Raw genomic sequence first — 18,743 nt, forward strand, 5'->3', positions numbered from 1 at the left:
GGTATGTGTCTAACGACAATCACAGCAATCTACCTAATCTGAACCTCCCCAAGTAGATGTAGAAATCAGCTAACCACTTTCCCCAGGTGATTCTAATGCCCATAGTCCTTGGGTCATAGAAACAGTGATCTACAGGGTAAAATCCAGAAGTCCTTTACATCAATCAACCCCCTTTGAGAGGGCCCCGCCTCCTTCTCCAGTCTCTTCTCTTGACCCCACCACTAAGCCCCAACACCTACATCTTATGGTTCCCAGAAAACACTCTCAGGCCTCCACCCCTCTGCTCCCTAGTTCTCTGATGCCTTCTCTCCCGTTCTTCACCTGGTAAGAACCAGCGCCTACTCAGCTTCATCCTCTAGACTGAGCTCTGCCTTCCCTTCCACCCCCTCTGAAGCCTTTCTCAGCTTTAACCCTCACTCCCTGGAGCCGCTTCCTTCCCCTCTCCCACAGCACCCAGCACTTACCTAACTGCAGTTATTAACTCTTTATATCTGTTTATTTCCTTACCCATATACCACCAAACTGAGTTCCTTGAAAGCAGGAATTCTAGCCTAACTTAATTTTGCAGCCCCAGTGCCATGCCTGACCCAGGGTAGGCCGTCAATAAATGCTTACTGAACAAAGTCAAACTGCAGGAACCAGTAAGGGTGCTGGCCAGATTCCAGTTCTTCAGCATCCCCAAGATGTACTCAGCCTGTCTTTCCCACCTGAACTCACAATTATCACAATTCCTGTAATCGGGCTATTGTTGACAGCCAAGTTAATTAATTACAATAGAAGAAACCAATTCATCATAAAATTATCTTCTTGAAACCAAACAAGATCTTTCACAGAACACTTCTTCTCTAAAGCAAAATGATACAGTTTGAAACTAGCTGCTACACTATCAATAAAAACTAAGCCTTCCCTAGGTCAGATTAGGTAAACCACATTAGAAGTTTCACCCTTAGATTAAGTGAGAAGATCCTTCACCTACGGATAGGATGAGAAGAGAGAAGGAATGACAAGCCTCATGAGAGTGACATCCCTCAACATAACTGTCTGAAGGTATATGAATAAGCAACCGCGAACAACAGTGGTTAAACTACTGACATCTTCACATCTGAAAAACAAAAATATCCTTCCAATTTCCAGGAGATGCACAGCTCCATTTTACCATACTTCCAAAATGGTTTTTATTCTTTTATACTTTCATTCCTTCAATAAATATTTGTCAAATGCTTACTCTGTTCATATGCTAGACCTTGGTCACTCCAAACAAGAGAGCTGTAGGATCTGCCCTCCTAGAGCTCATATCCTAACAGAGAAGGCAGACACTCCACTAATTATTCAACTGTTTAATAAGGCTGGGGTAACACAACGAAGAACACAAGTGTTAAGAAAGCATACAACCAAGAATCCATCCCATACTTTCCTCTGTACTTAAAATCAATCATCTTAACAGTTTCTTACTACAGAAGCCTAATTACTGCTCTATGTGGGCACCCTTTCAGGAGTTATTCTGAATAACTGCCAGGTTTCCAACCGTAGCTCTCAGATGAACCTCTAGGGAAGATAAAGAAATTAAACTGGTTCAAAAGTAATTTTTCCACCAGCAGCTTTTTTTTTTTTTTTTTCTCTACATCTAGTCATTTTAATATACAGGGTCACATCAGTAAATAAAAATCTCTTTTGAGTGTTTTGGGTCTTTACCCATTTATGGGATGATCTTCTTCAAAAGCTGTTGTAATTCAATGAGCATTTACAAAGCACTTACTGTCGAAGCCCACATAATGGAAATGTGTGATATTCAGGAAGAAAAGGTCTCCAGGTGCAATTCACATTCCAGTAAAACTGACCACAGAAATTTCTGGATACCTTTGGATTCACATTTTTATAATATGAACACAGTACTGAGTAAAGAACCTCCTACTAGAAGAAGTTTAGGTTATAAATTTGTGCCACGCACCCCCACCTGCACATTTTTAAAGGAAGCCTCATTATAACTAAAATAACATCAACAAACTATGTTGTAGTGAACATTGGACGCTTGCTAAATTGACCTTTGTTTTCCAAGATGATAGGAAATCTGCTGTCAGACACAGGAAGTGAGTCAGATAATGGAAGAGGGAAAAACAGGAACAGAAAAATCACACTAAAATCTTCTATAAATTAGGATACCTATCTAGTTGGAAGTATAAATCTAGGAAAGACTGCTTATTAAAAAAAAAAGTAGACTCCCTATTACAGACACGGCTGCAGATGAAACAGCTATTCTATTGGCACTCACCAGAAAGCCAGATCTGAGTGAGAAAGAAAAAGTTTTATATGTCAATATTTACAGTGCAGAGATAACAGAAAGAGGGTAGAGCTTAAGGGAAAACAAGAGGTATCTGGGTTAATGATGTTCTTTAATGAAAGCCCTGCACTGGGTTATATTTCGACTTAAAATTTTCAGACGTCAGCACCTCAGTTCAAAATGGTATGGCACAATATTGCTCGAAAGCAGAGAAATGTACTATGTGACCTTATAAGGTCCCTTACAGTTATTCCAATTCCAGTTTGAGAAGATCCACTATGATTTTTCTCAGCTATTCGTTCATTCCACAAATGTTTACTGGATGCCTAGGCATAGAAGCACTGTGCTCAGGCCACGGAGATCCATAAGACAAGTCTAACCACTTGGATACTGCGTTCTAATAGGGAGACACCTAAAGAACTAATTCCAGGACTTCCCTGGTAGCACAGTGGTTAAGAATCCGCTGCCAATGCAAGGGACACGGGTTCAATCCCTGGTTGGGGAAGATCCCACATCTCACACACCACAACTACTGAGCCCCCGTGCCACAACTACTGAAGTCCACATGCCTAGAGCCCCTGCTCCACAACAAGAGAAGCTGCTGCACTGAGAAGCCCGCACATCGCAACGCAGAGTAGCCCCCACTCACCACAACTAGAGAAAGTCCGCACACAGCAACAGACCCAGTGCAGCCAAAAAATAAATAAGTAAATCTATTTAAAAAAAACCAAAAAGCTAATTCCATAAAGGAGTAGAGGGTACTGTGAGAGCACACTTAAGGGGAATGAGGTCCTTAGGGAATGCTTCTCTGCGGCAGTAACATTTAAGATGTGAAGATGAACATAAATGGGGAGCTACATTTCTGTCAGACATCACAACACTACCTGAAGATCTGAAAAAATGGAGATGGGGGAGATGGTTACTAATGCTGCGAGCGGTAGACAGTGAGTGATGACACGAAGCTGATGACATAGACGAGGGCCAGGTCATTCAGAGCCATGCAGATCATGTTCTGGATTTTTGGACTTCATTCCAAGAGCAAAGGGAAGACAGTGGAGGATTTTAAGCAAAGGAGAGATGTGACCAGATGCACATTTTTTTAAAGAAGATCACTACGAAGCATAGAGAAAGGAATGGAAGGGCAAAAGTGGATGTGGGCAAGCAACCAAATCAAGGAGTACTGGATTATAACCCAAAGTATAAAATAAATACCCACGAATTCATACTGATATAAATAAATCACTGAATAAATATACACTGGGAAGAAAAGATAAATCTTCCATGCAGAAATCCAAATAACTTATGTCAATACTCTGCCCTCAAGGAGGTGGAACATAACTCTCCACTCGGGTAAGTGAGGGCTGTGCGTAGTGACTTCTTCCCAAGAGAGTAACTTTACAGGGAGAAACCTGACAAACACTACCTCAGCAAGGTGCTCAGAGTCAGCATCAACGGCGGTAAGGCGTGCTGATGACATGTACTCTTCGCACGATGAGAAAGGCGTTTCAACCCTGTGGTCTTCCTCCCCAAAGCCCATAACCCTTGTCAAAACATCCGACAAATCCCAACTGAGGGACATTCGACAAAACACCTGGCCAGAACTCCTTGACACTATCAAGGTTATCAAAAACAAGAAAAGTCTGAGGAATTGGCATAGCCACGAAGAGCCTACAGAGACATGACGACTAAATGTGATGTGGTATTCTAGATGAGATCCCAGAAGAAAAACATCAGGTGAAAACCAAGGAGATCTGAGTAAAGTATGCACTTCAGTTAATAATGTGTAAGTATCAGTTCACGAATCGTGACAAATGTACCATAAGATGTTAATAACAGAGAAAACCGGGTGTGGAGTGTATGGGAACTCTGTATGTACTATCGTCACAATTTTTCTGTAAGTCTATTCTAAAATATTCTAGAACCATTCCAAAATTAAAAGATTAAAGTATATGTGGGGAGAGTGGTAATGGAACCATCTTTTTAGCTTAGGCTAAAAAGAACAGAACATACAGGACCTGGTGATTCACCCGCGGTGGGTGGGGTAGAGAAATCAGCAGTGAAAGCGACACAGGTAGCAAGGATGAAAGGTTACCGCCCAGATTTCAGGCTTGGACAACTGACTGGACGGATAGTGGAGTGAGTCACTGATGAGGGAGCAGCGGAGGAGAACCGTACGTGGAGGAAAGTGAACAACCAGCATCTACCGGAGGCCCATTAAGTACCAGGCGCTTCTCCAATTCTCGTAATTTTGCACGGTAGACACTATTATTTGGCCTAAAGCCAAATAAAGAAATTAGACTTTGGTATCAGGTTCGGTATCAGGTTTATATGTACTCCAAAGCCCCGCGCTCTTTCCACTACACGGTGCCAGTTCCTGCCTGCGCACATGTACTTCCCTGGCCGCCCAGGCGCCTCTCTCCTGGGAGTGGAAGCGAGAGCATCAGCGGTACGGCCCCAGCAGTCACTCTCCCTCCCCCGGCCTCATCTGCCAAATGACTCTCTCCATCTCCGAAGTTGAATGCAAGAGAGGCGGGTAGAAACTTCATTAAAATGAAGACAATTAAGACACCACAGGAAAGAACTGCATCACCTTTCGGGGGACTAAAAATAATAATGATAACGAAGTAAAGAAGAGAAAGGATTTCTCTCGCTCCACTCTCATCGAGCGGTCTCCTAATGAAAAGGCAATCCCCGGGAGGGTCCGAGTCGGAGCGGCGGGCCTAGGATGCTCCCACGCTCCCCGACCCCAAAGCCCCAGCGCTCGGCAGGACCCACGAAGAAGCTCCCGCCAGTCTGCCCGGAGCCACGCGGCACAAGGTGACACGGACCGCGCCGGCCCCTCAGGCGCCTAGGAGAGGCCGGGACCAGCAGGGCGAGGGGCGTCCGCGGGGCCCACGCTACCTTGTATTTATCAAAGCCAGCCAGCTGCTCCGGGCTCACGTATTCGTAACCAGCCATGACGACGCGAACACGAGAGCCCACTCGGCAGCGACGCTCCACGACGAGATGGGGAAACACGAGCACCACACCGGCTGGGTGAGACTGGGAGGACCTGCGCTGGCAAAGGAGCCGGGAGAGCCGTGCTCCGCCCACCGCGCAAGCGTAGCCGCCCCGGCCGCTTCCGCCGCCTGCCAGCGCGCAGGCGCAGCCCCACTTCTCCCCGCCCACCGAGGGCGGGTCGCTCGCAGGCTCATGCGGTCCCCCCTTCGCGCCGTCGCAGTCCAGTCAGCGTGGACCGGGGACCACTAGGTCCCGCCTTCCAGGCCTCCTCGTCGCTTTATTCGCTAGCGTCAAAATTGGTGAGTTGAGGTAAGGCAAGAGGGGAGGTGAAAGGTCAGTTTCCCAGGAGGCTTTGCGCTTCGTCTCTGGGGTGTGGCGGTGGTTATATGTCATCTGTGCCTGGGTAGAGATTCGGGGCTACGTTTTTAGTTCGGGTGGGCTGGGGTGATTGCGTGCGAATCAGTTCAGCAGTGCCTCAGGAAGGAGGGCTTGGTTCCCCCAAGCCGTGAAGCAAAGGCAGAAAAAGCGTTTGCGCCCAGCCCGCTTCCAGCTCCTGGCACAGAGCGCTGCGCGCAGTAGCTTAGTGAACCTAATCTGCTGCGGAAAAGCCAGTCAGAGACTCTTTGCAGTCGGTAAAGGGGCGTGAAAGGGCTTTGGAGAGAAGCCCATCGAGTCAGCGTTGCTTGTGAACCTTGGACACACTGCGCTCTATTGCCCTGTTCCAGCTGAAGGTTGCCGGTGTCTCCCGACCAGATGATCTCTGAGTCTCTAGGGGTCCTTAAATGCGTTTACAAGAAGTGCGTTTACATAATTGGAGCCGATTATAGAAAGAACACTAGATCTATTGCTAGTGTGTATCAGTCTAATAATAAAATTGAATAATAGTAATAGTTGCTACCATTTATTGATCGCCTTCTGTGTAGAGAACTTTACATAGCCTATCACCAACCCCTATAACAACACCATGAGACCAAAGGTATTTTGTCCACTTTGCAGATTAGGAAGTCAAAAGTCAGATTACCTAAGCTGACCAGGATCACTTAATTACACTGCTCGGAAATGGTCGACCCAAACATGAAATGCAGCCTTTGGTATGGAAAGCCACCACATAAGGAGGCCTCTCAATCTCTCTGGGACTGAAACAAAGGCAATTATTTTGAGATCTCTTAGGTTCTTTACATTCATTCATTCAACAAATACTCAATGAGGACTGAATATATGTCAAGTATATTATTGTTTCTGCATATGTCTTACCTTCTGAACTTTAAGATTCTTGTGTGGTAATAGATATTAAAACATCTAACATCATACTTGGTACATGGTAGATGGTCAATAAATTTGGGTATTATTTTCTTTTACTTCCCCTAAGGGGAGGATTTGTATCTTGTACAACCCAATTTTCCCCATGTCCCATAGCCTAGCAGCTTGCAGATGGTACATGGTCAGTGAGTTTTGTTTAATGAGTGAGCAAAGATCTCTGATACACTGTGAAGTGCCCAGCTTTGAGAAGGATATTGGAAATGTGAATCTCCCTTTAAGAAGGAAATTGGCTCTAATGAAAGGAAAACTATGAAACCACCTCCTTGGACGTAAAAGTATTTTCTTTGTGCAGGTACTGTATTTAAATCCCCTCTGTGTAATAATAAGAAAACTGAATTCGAATTTTAGACAATCTATTAATCAGACTGAAGCTATTTTCCTAAGTGATACACTACAGATTTCCTCATGTGTTTCTTTTAATCAATATGAAGAGAAAAAAAACACTTAGTATTAAATGAGTTTTAAGATAAGACCCGTGCTTATGCATCTGACATATAAACGTCATACTTGTAAAAGATATTTAATTATGAAAAGCAATAGAATGTGCCTTGAGTACATGAACCTAATAGTAGTTCATAAACTGCACTTATTGTTCCTCGCTTGAGGTATGCAAACTCGAAGTGACATTTCTGATTTTGTAAAAATTTTTTGCTACCTCTCATATTTTCTTCAAAAGCAGTGTTTTAAAAAGAGCAGCTTTTAATTTTGTGAAAGCAGTTACACTTTGCTGCCTCTCTTCTGCAGAAGACTGTAGCAAGTTTGAATCAATTATGAGTCAGTCTGAGAATTTCTAAACTGAAACATAGCTCGGAACTTTGTTTATACTTTGACATCTGTTACATACTGGCTGTGTGATCCTAGAAGGCTTACTTCACCTAAACTTGTTCTCTTTTTTTAGAGAGTGGGCATTAGACTAAATCTCTAAGATCCTATTTATCTGTGAAATTTAATTAAACTATATTATTTAACTTTTCTAAGATGAAATCAGCTTATCTGTAAAGTCATAATTCTTGTCCTACCTTATAGTTATTACATAGAGCACATGAAGTGATATGGCATAAGCCTGTTAAATTAAGCCCATACAAATAGATATTTTTTCCAAAACCCCATGAATCCTAGACCTGGGTGAGTTTTACCAGGCACTCTCACCTAGGAAGAGAAAATTGTCGAGAAAATAAATTTGCCTTTGCAAGTGAATCACCTTCCTGTCTCCTCTTTCCTGAATTCCATTCCAGGGCGCATTTATCCCTAAGGCAGCCCAGAGCTGCCAGGGACCACTTCATATTGGCCTAGCTATTCCCTTCTATACCCCATGCTGTCTCTTCCTTCTGCACCACAACAGTGAGCATAGTTTTTTACTGCCTTACTTCCTTGGTCTGCCTCCTCATCCATTGAAGTTCCTCTCTTCTGTGGCTCATACACTCAAGGTCAGGTTTTTTGCCTTCCAAAGTGATAATCATAAAAGATATTTGTGCTAGAAACAATCTTACCACCTTCCTAATATAACTGGGGAGGGGGGTGGAAATGATACAATTCCTACAATTCCTGTTTTACCTAGTCTGAAGTAAGAGGGAAACATAAATGGAGATATCTAGAAAATTGGGAGTTAGTTAAGGACTAATAGAGTTAATAACTCCAATATAAGTCATTAAAGCCATAAAAATGGGCAAGATTTCCCAAGAAAGCTTGTAAAAAGATACTGATCGGGTTTCTATTTTTAAACAATAATAAAGCCTTATATTCATAAACTCTTTGGTTCTTTTGACATCTCACTAGATCATCCTAACAACCTTGCACCATGGCCAGGTAGTTGTTTTAATTGTACAGAACGGAACAACAGAATTACATATCTTGCCCCAAAGTTTATGGTAAAACCAGAATAAGAGAACAGGTCATCAAACTTCTAGTTGAACAACTTTTCCAGTGCACCATGCTTCTACAAGTTACCATGTTAAGGTGTTTTAAAAAAGAAAATTCACAAGTTAGTGAATTTGGGGGTAGGGGGTAGTAAAAAAAAAAAGCAAACGAGGAAAGAACTGAACAGAGTCATTAAGTTGCTTGTTGTTTCTTAAAAATGAAATTCCCTGGCTAGAGTAAACCTTCTCAGTTTGGGTTTTGTCTGCCCAGTTTTTGCTGTGTTTTACATTTTTCAAAAACAATCCTACTAGGTAAGAATGTATCAAGAGCTGTATTTGAGTGGGTCATCAACAAAATTCTCAATCACAGACCAGGGCTGTGCAGTACACCTGAGTTTCAGCACAAGGTAATATTGCTTTGTACCTTCTACTTACCACACCAGTGGAGGAGGGTAGTGTCTCCACGATTCTGTAACTTGTCATCCCACCCACCTCCCCAGTGGTTTTCTGCCAATTTTTGTGCTCTTAATCTTTGAACACCAACTCAGTGGTATCCATAGTCATTCAAAACCGAGAGAAGCAGCGTATAGGTTCAGAGGGACCTGGAGGCCCAGTGTGATATGAGGTAAGAATAAAATCCAGACTCTCTATATACTTGACATTCTTATTTTGAAGATGAGTGATTATTTCTCTTGTGTAGCCATTATTCCTGAGCATAACTGTTAGATAAAAGAAGAATTGTGTTTAAAAAAAAAAAACTGATCTCAGCAAAGTTTTACAGTTGACAAAGTCTTATAGTCAGCATGCTTTGAAGTTCTGGTAGTGACCCAACATCTGTATTTTCTGAGCAGAAAGAGAATTGATATCTCTCCTACACACACCTCCTCCTCCCCATTATTACTACACTAAAATGGAAGCAAAAATAAATTTAAAAAAAAATAAAATGGGAGCAGAACTTTAGGTGAACCAAGTACAAATCATTCAGATGGGTAGCCGTAGTGGCATCACCCTTGTCACACCTCTGTCTTGATTCCTGTTTGCCTTATATAATGTTGGGTCTGCAAATATAACCAAATATAACCACTATTCTTTTCTTTTCTTTCTTTCTTTTCCTTTCTTTCTTTCTCTTTCTTCCTTCCTTCCTTCCTTCCTTTCTTCTTTTTTCAATTTGGACATACAGCCATGCAAGGGACTCCATTTTTGAGTAGGGATCCATTTTTGTCTTCATGAAACTTTGAGATAATTGGAGTTGAGATGGATGGTTATTTACTTTGGGTGGAAGAGAAAGATACTAGCAAAGACAAAACAAAACAAAACAAAAAACGCTAAGAGAAGCAAGTGAGCAGGAAAGTTTGCTGTGACCCATTTTCCTATAAGAGTCCTCAAAAACCAGGGGCAGTGATTGAGGTAATATTGGGATTGGCTAATACCTGTATCAGCCAACATAGATATCTACAGTAAGGCTTTGAGATCTTTCTTGATATGCCCAAGGCTGTGCAGGCTGCTTGACCAGAACTCTAGCAGAAGTTAGGAAACAAGACATACAAACATGAAACAATGTACAAAAGCAGCAACTTCATTATCTCTTCGTGTATACTTGTTGAACATTAGCTGTGCACCAAATCCAGATACCATGACATACCTTGGAGATACAAAGTTGGATAAAACATGGACCCCAGGCAGGGAGTATATTACTACATTCTGTGAATGGCTAGTCTTATCCAATGCCCTGGCTCTTCACAGATGCTCTGTTTCTTCCTTCCTCCTCTCACCCCTCCTCTCTTAAAAAAATTCACTGTTAAAATAAAGTGTGAGATATTTTGTCTTGAACAGAGAATTGACTTGAAGACAGGAAACAAATGGTTGGAATCAAAAAAGGGAAACTAAGTAAAGACTTTGAGATTTCATAGGAATTGATTTCGTATTTTGATGAATAGTCTATAAGGTGGAGTGCAGAAAAAAACTCTGAGTATACTAATGATACGTAGCCTTTCATAAGGAAATGATGTATCAGTAGGCATAAGCTGCAAGAAAACACACTTTAAAAAATTGAGCAGAGGAATTCCCTGGCAGACCAGTGGTTAGGATTCTGCACCTTCATTGCAGAGGGCCTGGGTTCAATCCCTGGTCGGGGAACCAAGATCCCACAAACCATGCAGCATAGCCAAAAGAAAAATAAAAATTAAAAAATATTTTTTTAATTAAAAAAAATTGAGCAGATGCAGAAGTGATTTATTGCCACATAACAAACCTCTCAAAACATAGTAGCCTATAATAATAACCATTTTATTTACTCATAATTCTGTGGGTGAGCAGTTTAGGCTGGTCTTAGCTGGGCAGTTCTACTGGTCTTGCTGGACTTATTATTCCAAGAGGGTAGAAGTAGAAACTACAAGGCTTTCAGGGCTGAGACTCAGATGTCACACAGCATTACTTCTGTCTCATTCTACCAGACAAAGCAAATCACAAGGCCAGCCCGCATTCATAGTATGGGAAATAGATTCCACCTCTTAATGGATGGAGTGGCAAAGTTACCTGGTCATGGTACCTGTGCAGAAGGATGGGAAGAGTTATTGCAACCATCTTTGCAAACAATCTACCACTTCAGATGAGCTGCTAAAAGACAAGACAGTAGATTTCATTAGAAAGAAATTTGGAAACCATTGAATTACACTTGAATTATTTTAAGGTATTCAGGAAAAGACTGGCAAAAGAAGTTAAATCCGTAGAATTCCTCATGACAAGCCTTAGTCAAGCTGTCCCTTACTTCCAAACCTCCACTTACGGTTCAACCCTCTCCGGTCTGGTTTCCAAGCCCACCTGCTCCACTGAAGTGGCTACTTCCAGGCACCTCCACTTTGTTGCTAATTCAAATGGACGCTTCGTCTTATTTGACTTTCCATCAGCTTACAGTGCCTACTCTTATTTCCTTGACACTTCCTCCTCCTTTGATTGCTTTGAATTACTCTTGTCCTTCTTCTTCTCCCCTGATCCCTCCTCCCAACACACACACACACACACACACACACTCAGTCTCCCAGGAATACAGGATTATTTATAAATCCTCAACCACTTTAGGCTGTACTTTTAAAGCTTCTGTTCCTTTGTTTATGCCTAGCTAACTCCCTCTCAGTCTTCAAGATTCACCTTAAGTTTCATTTCTTCCTTCCAGCCTACTCCTACCTCCCCTCACTAGAGACAATTCTGTTCCTCTGTGCTCCTACAGCATCCTGTGCGTACCTCTTCCTTCATACTTACATGTTATGAAAGTATCTATTTTTTTATCTGCTTATTGGACTATAAGTGCCTGGTGGTAAGGAACACATCTGTATACTCCTGAACCTAGCATAATGCCTAGTACGCAATAAGCCCTCAGTAAGATTTTGTTGAATTAAATTGATGTGAGGAAATAAGGAAATGTTACATTGCTGGCAGCAACAAGTTCTATAAAATTCTTCATACTCATTGACATAGGAATTCCACTTTGGAAGAATATATTTCCAGGAAATAATCTGAAAGAATAGAATCTTTGTTGCAAAGATTCGTAAGAGCCATATTTATAATTACAGAGGGAAGATACATGCAGGCTACATCCCCAACGAAATAAGAACCCAAACTGTAAACTATGGTAAATCAACATTATAAAATATACAGTCACTAAAAAGATAAATGGAGGCTTCCCTGGTGGTGCAGTGGTTAAGAATCCGCCTGCCAATGCAGGGGACACAGATTCCATCCCTGGTGCAGGAATCCCACATGTCGAGGAGTGACTAAGCCTGTGTGCCACAACTACTGAGCCTGCACTCTAGAGCCCTCGAGCCACAACTATTGAGCCCACGCGCCACAACTACTGAAGTCCGCGCACCCAGAGCCCGTGCTCCACAACAGGAGAAGCCACCACAATAAGAAGCCCGCACATCAGAACCAAGAGTAGCCCCTGCTCGCTGCAACTAGAGAAAGCCCATGCACAACAACGAAGACCCAATGCAGCCAATAAATTAAAAATAAAAATAAATAAACTTTTTAAAAAAAGATAACGAATGGGTGCATAAAACATAGGGAAAACTCCAGAAAATAACAAATGTTGGCAAAGATGAGAAAATGGAATTCTTCCACATTGCTGGTGGGATTGTAAAATGGTGCAACCTCTATGGAAAAATGTTGGCTGGGTCCCCAAAAAGTTAAACATAGATTTACCATATGACCCAACAATTCCATTTCTAGGTATATACCCTAAATCTTGTACATGAATGATCATAGTATCATAATTCATAATAGCCACAAAATGTAAACAACCCAAACATCTATCAACTGATGAACAGATAAACAAAATGTGTAGATACATATAGTGGAGTATTATTCACCCATAAAAAGGAGTGAAGGACTGATACAGACAACAACATGGATGAACCTTGAGAACATTATGCTAAGTGAAAGAAGCCAAACGCAAAAGACCATATATTGTAGCATACCATTTATATGAAATGTCCAGAATAGGCAAATCTATACAGACAGAAAATAAATTAGTGATTGCCAGGGAATGGGGGTGAGGAGGATTGGGAATAAGTACTAACAGGTATGGGATTTCTTTTTGGGGTGATGAAAATGTTCTGGAATTAGATCATGGTGATGGTTGCACAACATTGTGAATATACTAAAAACCATTGAAATGTACCCTTTAGGACTTCCTAGGTGGCGCAGCAGTTAAGAATCTGCCTGCCAATGCAGGGTACATGGGTTCGAGCCCTGCTCTGGGTAGATTCCACATGCCACGGAGCAGCTAAGCCCATGCGCCACAACTACTGAGCCCATGTACCACAACTACTGAAGCCCATGCGCCTAAAGCCCATGCTCTGCAACAAAAGAAGCCACTACAATGAGGAGCCCGCGCACCACAATGAAGAGTAGCCCCTGCTCACGTCAACTAGAGAAAGCCCGTGTGCAGCAAGGAAGACCCAATGCAGCCAATAAATTAAATAAATAAATAAATTTATTAAAAAAAAAAGAAAAATGTACCCTTTAGAATGGTGAATTTTATGTTAAGTGAATTTCATCTCAGTAAAAAAAGGCAAAGTGGATTATTGGTGTTATAATAAAAAGAAGAGCACAAAATAACACACACATACTTCTTGCAACCAAGGGAAAGATAAAGGAATATCATGAATTTGGTGTTTTTAATTAATGGGCTTTTTATCATTTTAGGTACAGTTGTTTCAAATTTAGTACTTTTAAAGGCATATCTGCCAGAGCATTATAGCAAATTGTACAAAGATAAAACTGCATAACTATAAAGTTCTAAAATACGTATATTATAAAACTATAAAGCTGTACAATTTCATAAAGCAGGAGGGAACAGATCATTGTGTTAATAGGGTGGTTACTAAGGATAAGCCGTGTTTTATTGGTGGGAAGGTGCTCATGAGGATTTGATGTAAGTATCAGCACATTACTCACATTGGCTTTCTCTTCCTAACTTGGCATGAGGATAGGGATAGGAAAGGCTAAAGGGATAATTTGAGAAGCAAGAGCTTGAGGTAGCTGCCAGCAAGTTCCCTCTTGAAAGCAGTAGGCTGGTAATCCGGATAAAGTGAATTAACAGCTTCTGTAGAGAAATTGAAATAAGAATGGAGGCATTAAGATGGACTCTAGAGCCCAAATTGCTACAAAGGAATAAGCCTTGCAAATAAGAAAATAGGTAAAAACCAAAGGGAGAATTAAGTAAGATAAAATACTTTTTATAGGTAATTTTTTTAAATCCCATCTTTGTATAGGCACAGCCCTTTAAATTTTATAAAGTGCTAGAGGTAAAGACTTTTCTTTTAGAAATGAAAGCCTAGGTATGTATTAGAAGAAACACTTTTCTCATAAGAGAAGGCGTCTGTGACTGGGGTCCCTGAGGCAGCCGCCGCCACTGTGCCCTCCCTGGGGAGGAATTGCTCTGGAAATGTGCCTGACAAGATGAGGAGGGGCTGGACGGGGAGGAGACAGGAGCCAGGTGAGGCCACACCAGGGAGACTGTGGCTGACAGAGATGTTCCCCGAGAGGCTCCAGTCCAAGGCAGGAGCCACTTTTCACCTCTCCCTCCTTGTGGCGCCAATAAAGTGCAGGTTTTACAGAGCAGCCTTGTGGGTTGAGGGCACTTCCTTCCTGACCAGGCTTTTCCTGTTGTCTTCCAGACGGAAGAGAGCCTTCTAGGGCCCAACACAGGGCTGTCGAGAGGAATGCCTGGAGCTCTACCTTTGCTTCCTGGAAAGGTCTAGATTGTTCCTGTGATGTCTGAGGTGTCTTGGTGGGAAACACTTGAAATTCAGTATTGTTTGAATTGCTGGTTATTTGGATCACTTTTATTTTTATTTTAAATATTGACACCTTGATGTCTCTAAACCTGGTGAGAATTCTCCCTACTTTGTCTCACTGAGAGTGTGCCAGTCTCATCTGTGCCCTCCACGCCGTTCTGACCTACGTCTTCTGTCCTCACTCTGATAGCAGAGTGCAGAGTGCAGCCCAGTACTCCAGCTCTGACCACCCCCTCCTTTCACAGAATTGCTCCTAACCGGAAGATGTAAGGTGGGAGCTGGTACAAGCTGGAGGGATGTACCCTGCCCTTAATGATGCTTTGGCTTTTATTTTAGAATGGAGATGCTGGGGAAAGACATTACCAAATGGACCAAACTCATTAGAGCTGTCGTGTAAAGTAGCTGCTGTGAATGGAGAGGAGGGAGGGCTGGCAGAAGCGACAAACTGTCAAACAGCAGATGGGACAGTGGGGGACAGAGCAGAAGCTCAATTCCTATGTGCACTTTGGCCATTAGACCTTTGTGCATGTATTTTAAAAAATTGAAAAATAGTAGAAAAAGAAGTCGGCGCTCACTTTTTTCTTTAAATATTGAAATGATTCAAACTGGAAGAAAAAAGATATCTGTGTGGTTTGGGGGGGTTTGGTTTTGGATTTTTTTTTTGACATCTGTGTGTTTTTAAAGACAGTATATATGTATCTATCTATCTATCTATCTATCTATCTGTATACATACTATATATTGCATCATATATATGGTATATACATGCTATATATTGCATCATGTGTATATATATGTATATTAGCAGAAAAAGCATAAGGATGAATTAAATGCTCTCTTAACAGTCAAGGTCAAGACCAGGAAAGCTTCCTCATCCTTGTATCTGGCATCATCATCATCATCATCATCCATCTTAACTCACATATAGAAAGGAATATACTTGATATCCATATACCCACCACCAGTAATGAACAGATGTTAATCTTCTGCCATATGCACTTCATAGCTTTTTTTTTAAATGTTTCAGCTAAAGCTCCAGCCCTGCACCATGTCTTTCCCAACTTCACTATCTTGAAGTTGTTGTTTATTATTCCTATTCCTATTTTATGCTTCCATTACATATATTCATATCCAGAGTCAATATGGTACTATTTTGTGCTTGTATGTGTGTGTGTGTGTACTTAAATAGTATCCCACTGTTCCTAACTTCTTACAATGTATTTTACACTCAATATTGTTTTGAGTTTTATCTATATCGACGCATATAGATCTAGTTCATTCATTTTAATTTCTGTGTGGTTTTAAAGTATGGAAGTAAAGCTATCTACAGTTTGTTTATCCATTCTATTACTAATGGAAGTTAGGTTGTTTTCACTTTTTGGGCCATTCTTTAATACATTTCCTGTCTAAAATTTTGTTTGAATTCACAGACTCAAGAAAAAAAACAAGGGACTTCCCTGGTGGCTCAGTGGTTAACAATCTGCCTGCCAATGCAGGGGACATGGGTTAGAGCCCTGGTCCAGGAAGATCCCACATGCCATGGAGCAACTAAGCCAGCGCGCCGCAATGACTGAGCCTGTGCTCTAGAGCCCGTGAGCCGCAACTATTGAGCCCTCAAGCCACAACTACTGAAACCTGCGCCCCTAGAGCCCGTGCTTCACAACAAGAGAAGCCACCACGAGAAGCCCGCACACCGCAGTGAAGAGTAGCCCCAGCTCGCCACAACTAGAGAAAGCCTGCATGCAGCAACAAAGACCTAACGCAGCCAATTAATTAATTAATTAATTAATGTTTTTAAAAAGAAAACTATCTGAGAACCACAGTCAAGTAAAAAACAACTTTGCATAGTTCTTTGTGTGTGTGTGTGTGTGTGTGTGTGTGTGTGTGTGTGTGTGTGGAGAGAGAGAGCAATATGAAAAGTTGAGGTCATTTCATTTTTAAAAATAACAGGAAACCTAACACTTTTTCAGTAAACAACTCAAAAGCAAGGTATATAGTTTGGTTCATTTTATGACCAGAAAGGGAGCCACAAGTACTTTCAGTTTCTAAATTACAATTGTTCTAGTTTTTTTCAACAAACCAACATTGCTCTGATAATCCAAAATCAAAGCCACTTTAATTTTCTTATGTTGTTCGTTTGCTTAATTGTAAGCAAACCAATTTTTTAAATGTATTATTATTATTATTATTATTATTATTTTCCCATACTGTGCTGTTTGCAGGTTCTTAGTTCCTGGACCAGAGATCACACCTGGGCCCTCAGCAGTGAAAGCGGGGAGCCCTAACCACTGGACTGCCAGAGAATTCCTTTATTTTCATATGTGTAATGTAGATATTCTGTTGTTGCCCAAACACAGTAGGATTTTAATTGAATACAAACTCCTATTTGGTAGGATTTATTCTTGAGCTTTGAGATAAAGGTCCAAGCTAATTCTACCAAAGATATAAGGAGAGAGGGTGGTGCCCAACTTCACTTTTATTTGACTTGGGTATTGTGTGGTCAATTCACTTCCCGTTGGCAACTGTGACCCATGGAATTGTCTCCACCTATCTCATTAAACCAATTAGACTTGAGGAGGCTGAATTTTATCCTGTAGAGAATATTTTAAAAGAGAATAACTTGAGTGTTCTAAGAAAGACTTCTTAGAACACTTGAATGTTCTAAGAATACTTGAGAATATTCTTAAACTTTTCTGTAATGCATTTAGAGAAGTGCTTTTTAAAACTGTAATGATGATGGTTATGAGTGCTACCCACATGCTGCAAAGAGAAGAGTATTTTTGAAGGAATAGATGTGGTTGCCATTCTCTAATTCATTTAAAGAAGTGTTTAAAAACTTATGTAATAAAGACAGATATGTGTGCTATGTGCGTGCTACTTTGACAAGAGAATTATTTCAAGTGAACTGGAGTAACTTAAAAGAGACGGAATTCAGGAAGGTGATTCACAGAGTTTTATTAAGTCCTGGGAGCTCCTCCCAGTTGTACGTACACAGATTGACTCTAAACAGCATATCATAGACTTTGAGAATTGTGCTAAGACATAGACCATCACCCAGGTCGCAGACTGGCCACTGGGTGGCACATATATGGAGTATATCTGAATAGTATCATAAAGGCTTGGAAAAAATAACTGGTGTTGAAAATACAATCCACAGTAGATCAGTCAGAATATACGACCTGACCCAAACTAGGTCAACTGTCTGCTAAAACAAAAATTTCAGTATTTTTCATAGGATTTAAACAACATCCATGGGCTTCCCTGGTGGTGCAGTGGTTAAGAATCCACCTGCCAATGCAGGGGACACAGGTTCTATCCTGCTCTGGGAAGATCCCACGTGCCGTGGAACAGCTAAGCCCATGCACCACAACTACTGAGCCCACGAGCTGCAATTACTGAAGCCCTTGCACCTATAGCCCGTGCTCCACAGCAAGAGAAGTCACCGCAGTGAGAAACCCAACCACCGCAATTAAGAGTAGCCCCCACTTGCCACAACTAGAGAAAGCCTGTGTGCAGCAACAAAGACCCAACGCAACCAAAAATAAATCAATAATAACATCCAGTGTCTCATAACATAATATTCAAATGTCCAGAATACAATAAAAAATTACATGGCATATGAAGAGCCAAGAAGTCTCAATTCACATGGGAAAGAACAATCAACAGACATCAATGCTGAAATGACACGTTGGAATCATCAGAAAAAGACATTGAAGCCACTATTATAAAAATATCATGAGGGGGACTGCCCTGGAGGTCCAGTGGTTAAGATTCTGCGCTTCCAATGCAGGGGGTGCAGGTTTGATCCCTATCAGGGAACTAAGATCCCACATGCCAAAAAAACAAAAAAAAGTCATGACTAAGTATGAACACTCTTGAAATGAATGAAAAGATGAAAAGTCTCAGTGAAGAAATAGAAAGTATAAAGAACCAAATGGAAATTTTAGAACTGAAAAATACAATAACCAAAAATTTTTAAATTACTGTTTGGGC

At 41.4% G+C, this 18,743-nt stretch overlaps 1 protein-coding gene and 1 long non-coding RNA gene across 7 annotated transcripts in view; one reads left to right on the forward strand and one right to left on the reverse strand.

The window, feature by feature from the left end:
- The window catches only part of SELENOI (selenoprotein I), a 39,886-nt gene extending 34,540 nt beyond the window's left edge, over positions 1 to 5,346 (reverse strand). For 2 of the 5 annotated variants that reach the window (XM_057740860.1, XM_057740861.1), the window contains exon 1: positions 5,180 to 5,344. In XM_057740860.1, coding sequence (XP_057596843.1) covers positions 5,180 to 5,236 — 57 coding nt within the window. In that variant the 5' untranslated portion in view covers positions 5,237 to 5,344. Of the gene's footprint in view, positions 1 to 5,179 lie in introns of all 5 variants that reach the window. The other 3 variants (XM_057740859.1, XM_057740863.1, XM_057740862.1) reach the window with 3 other exon arrangements.
- LOC130856487 (uncharacterized) lies at positions 5,334 to 17,605 on the forward strand. 2 transcript variants are annotated; one of them, XR_009054594.1, is made up of 3 exons: positions 5,334 to 5,587; positions 14,631 to 14,708; positions 16,181 to 17,605. It is a non-coding gene; the product is annotated as an uncharacterized LOC130856487 (long non-coding RNA). The 2 variants fall into 2 exon arrangements; XR_009054593.1 differs by having other exon boundaries at positions 5,334 to 5,577.
- The last annotated feature ends 1,138 nt before the right edge of the window (positions 17,606 to 18,743 follow it).

This window comes from Hippopotamus amphibius, chromosome 7 (assembly GCF_030028045.1).
Source record: "Hippopotamus amphibius kiboko isolate mHipAmp2 chromosome 7, mHipAmp2.hap2, whole genome shotgun sequence".
In the NCBI taxonomy this organism is placed as follows: Eukaryota; Metazoa; Chordata; class Mammalia; order Artiodactyla; family Hippopotamidae; genus Hippopotamus; species Hippopotamus amphibius.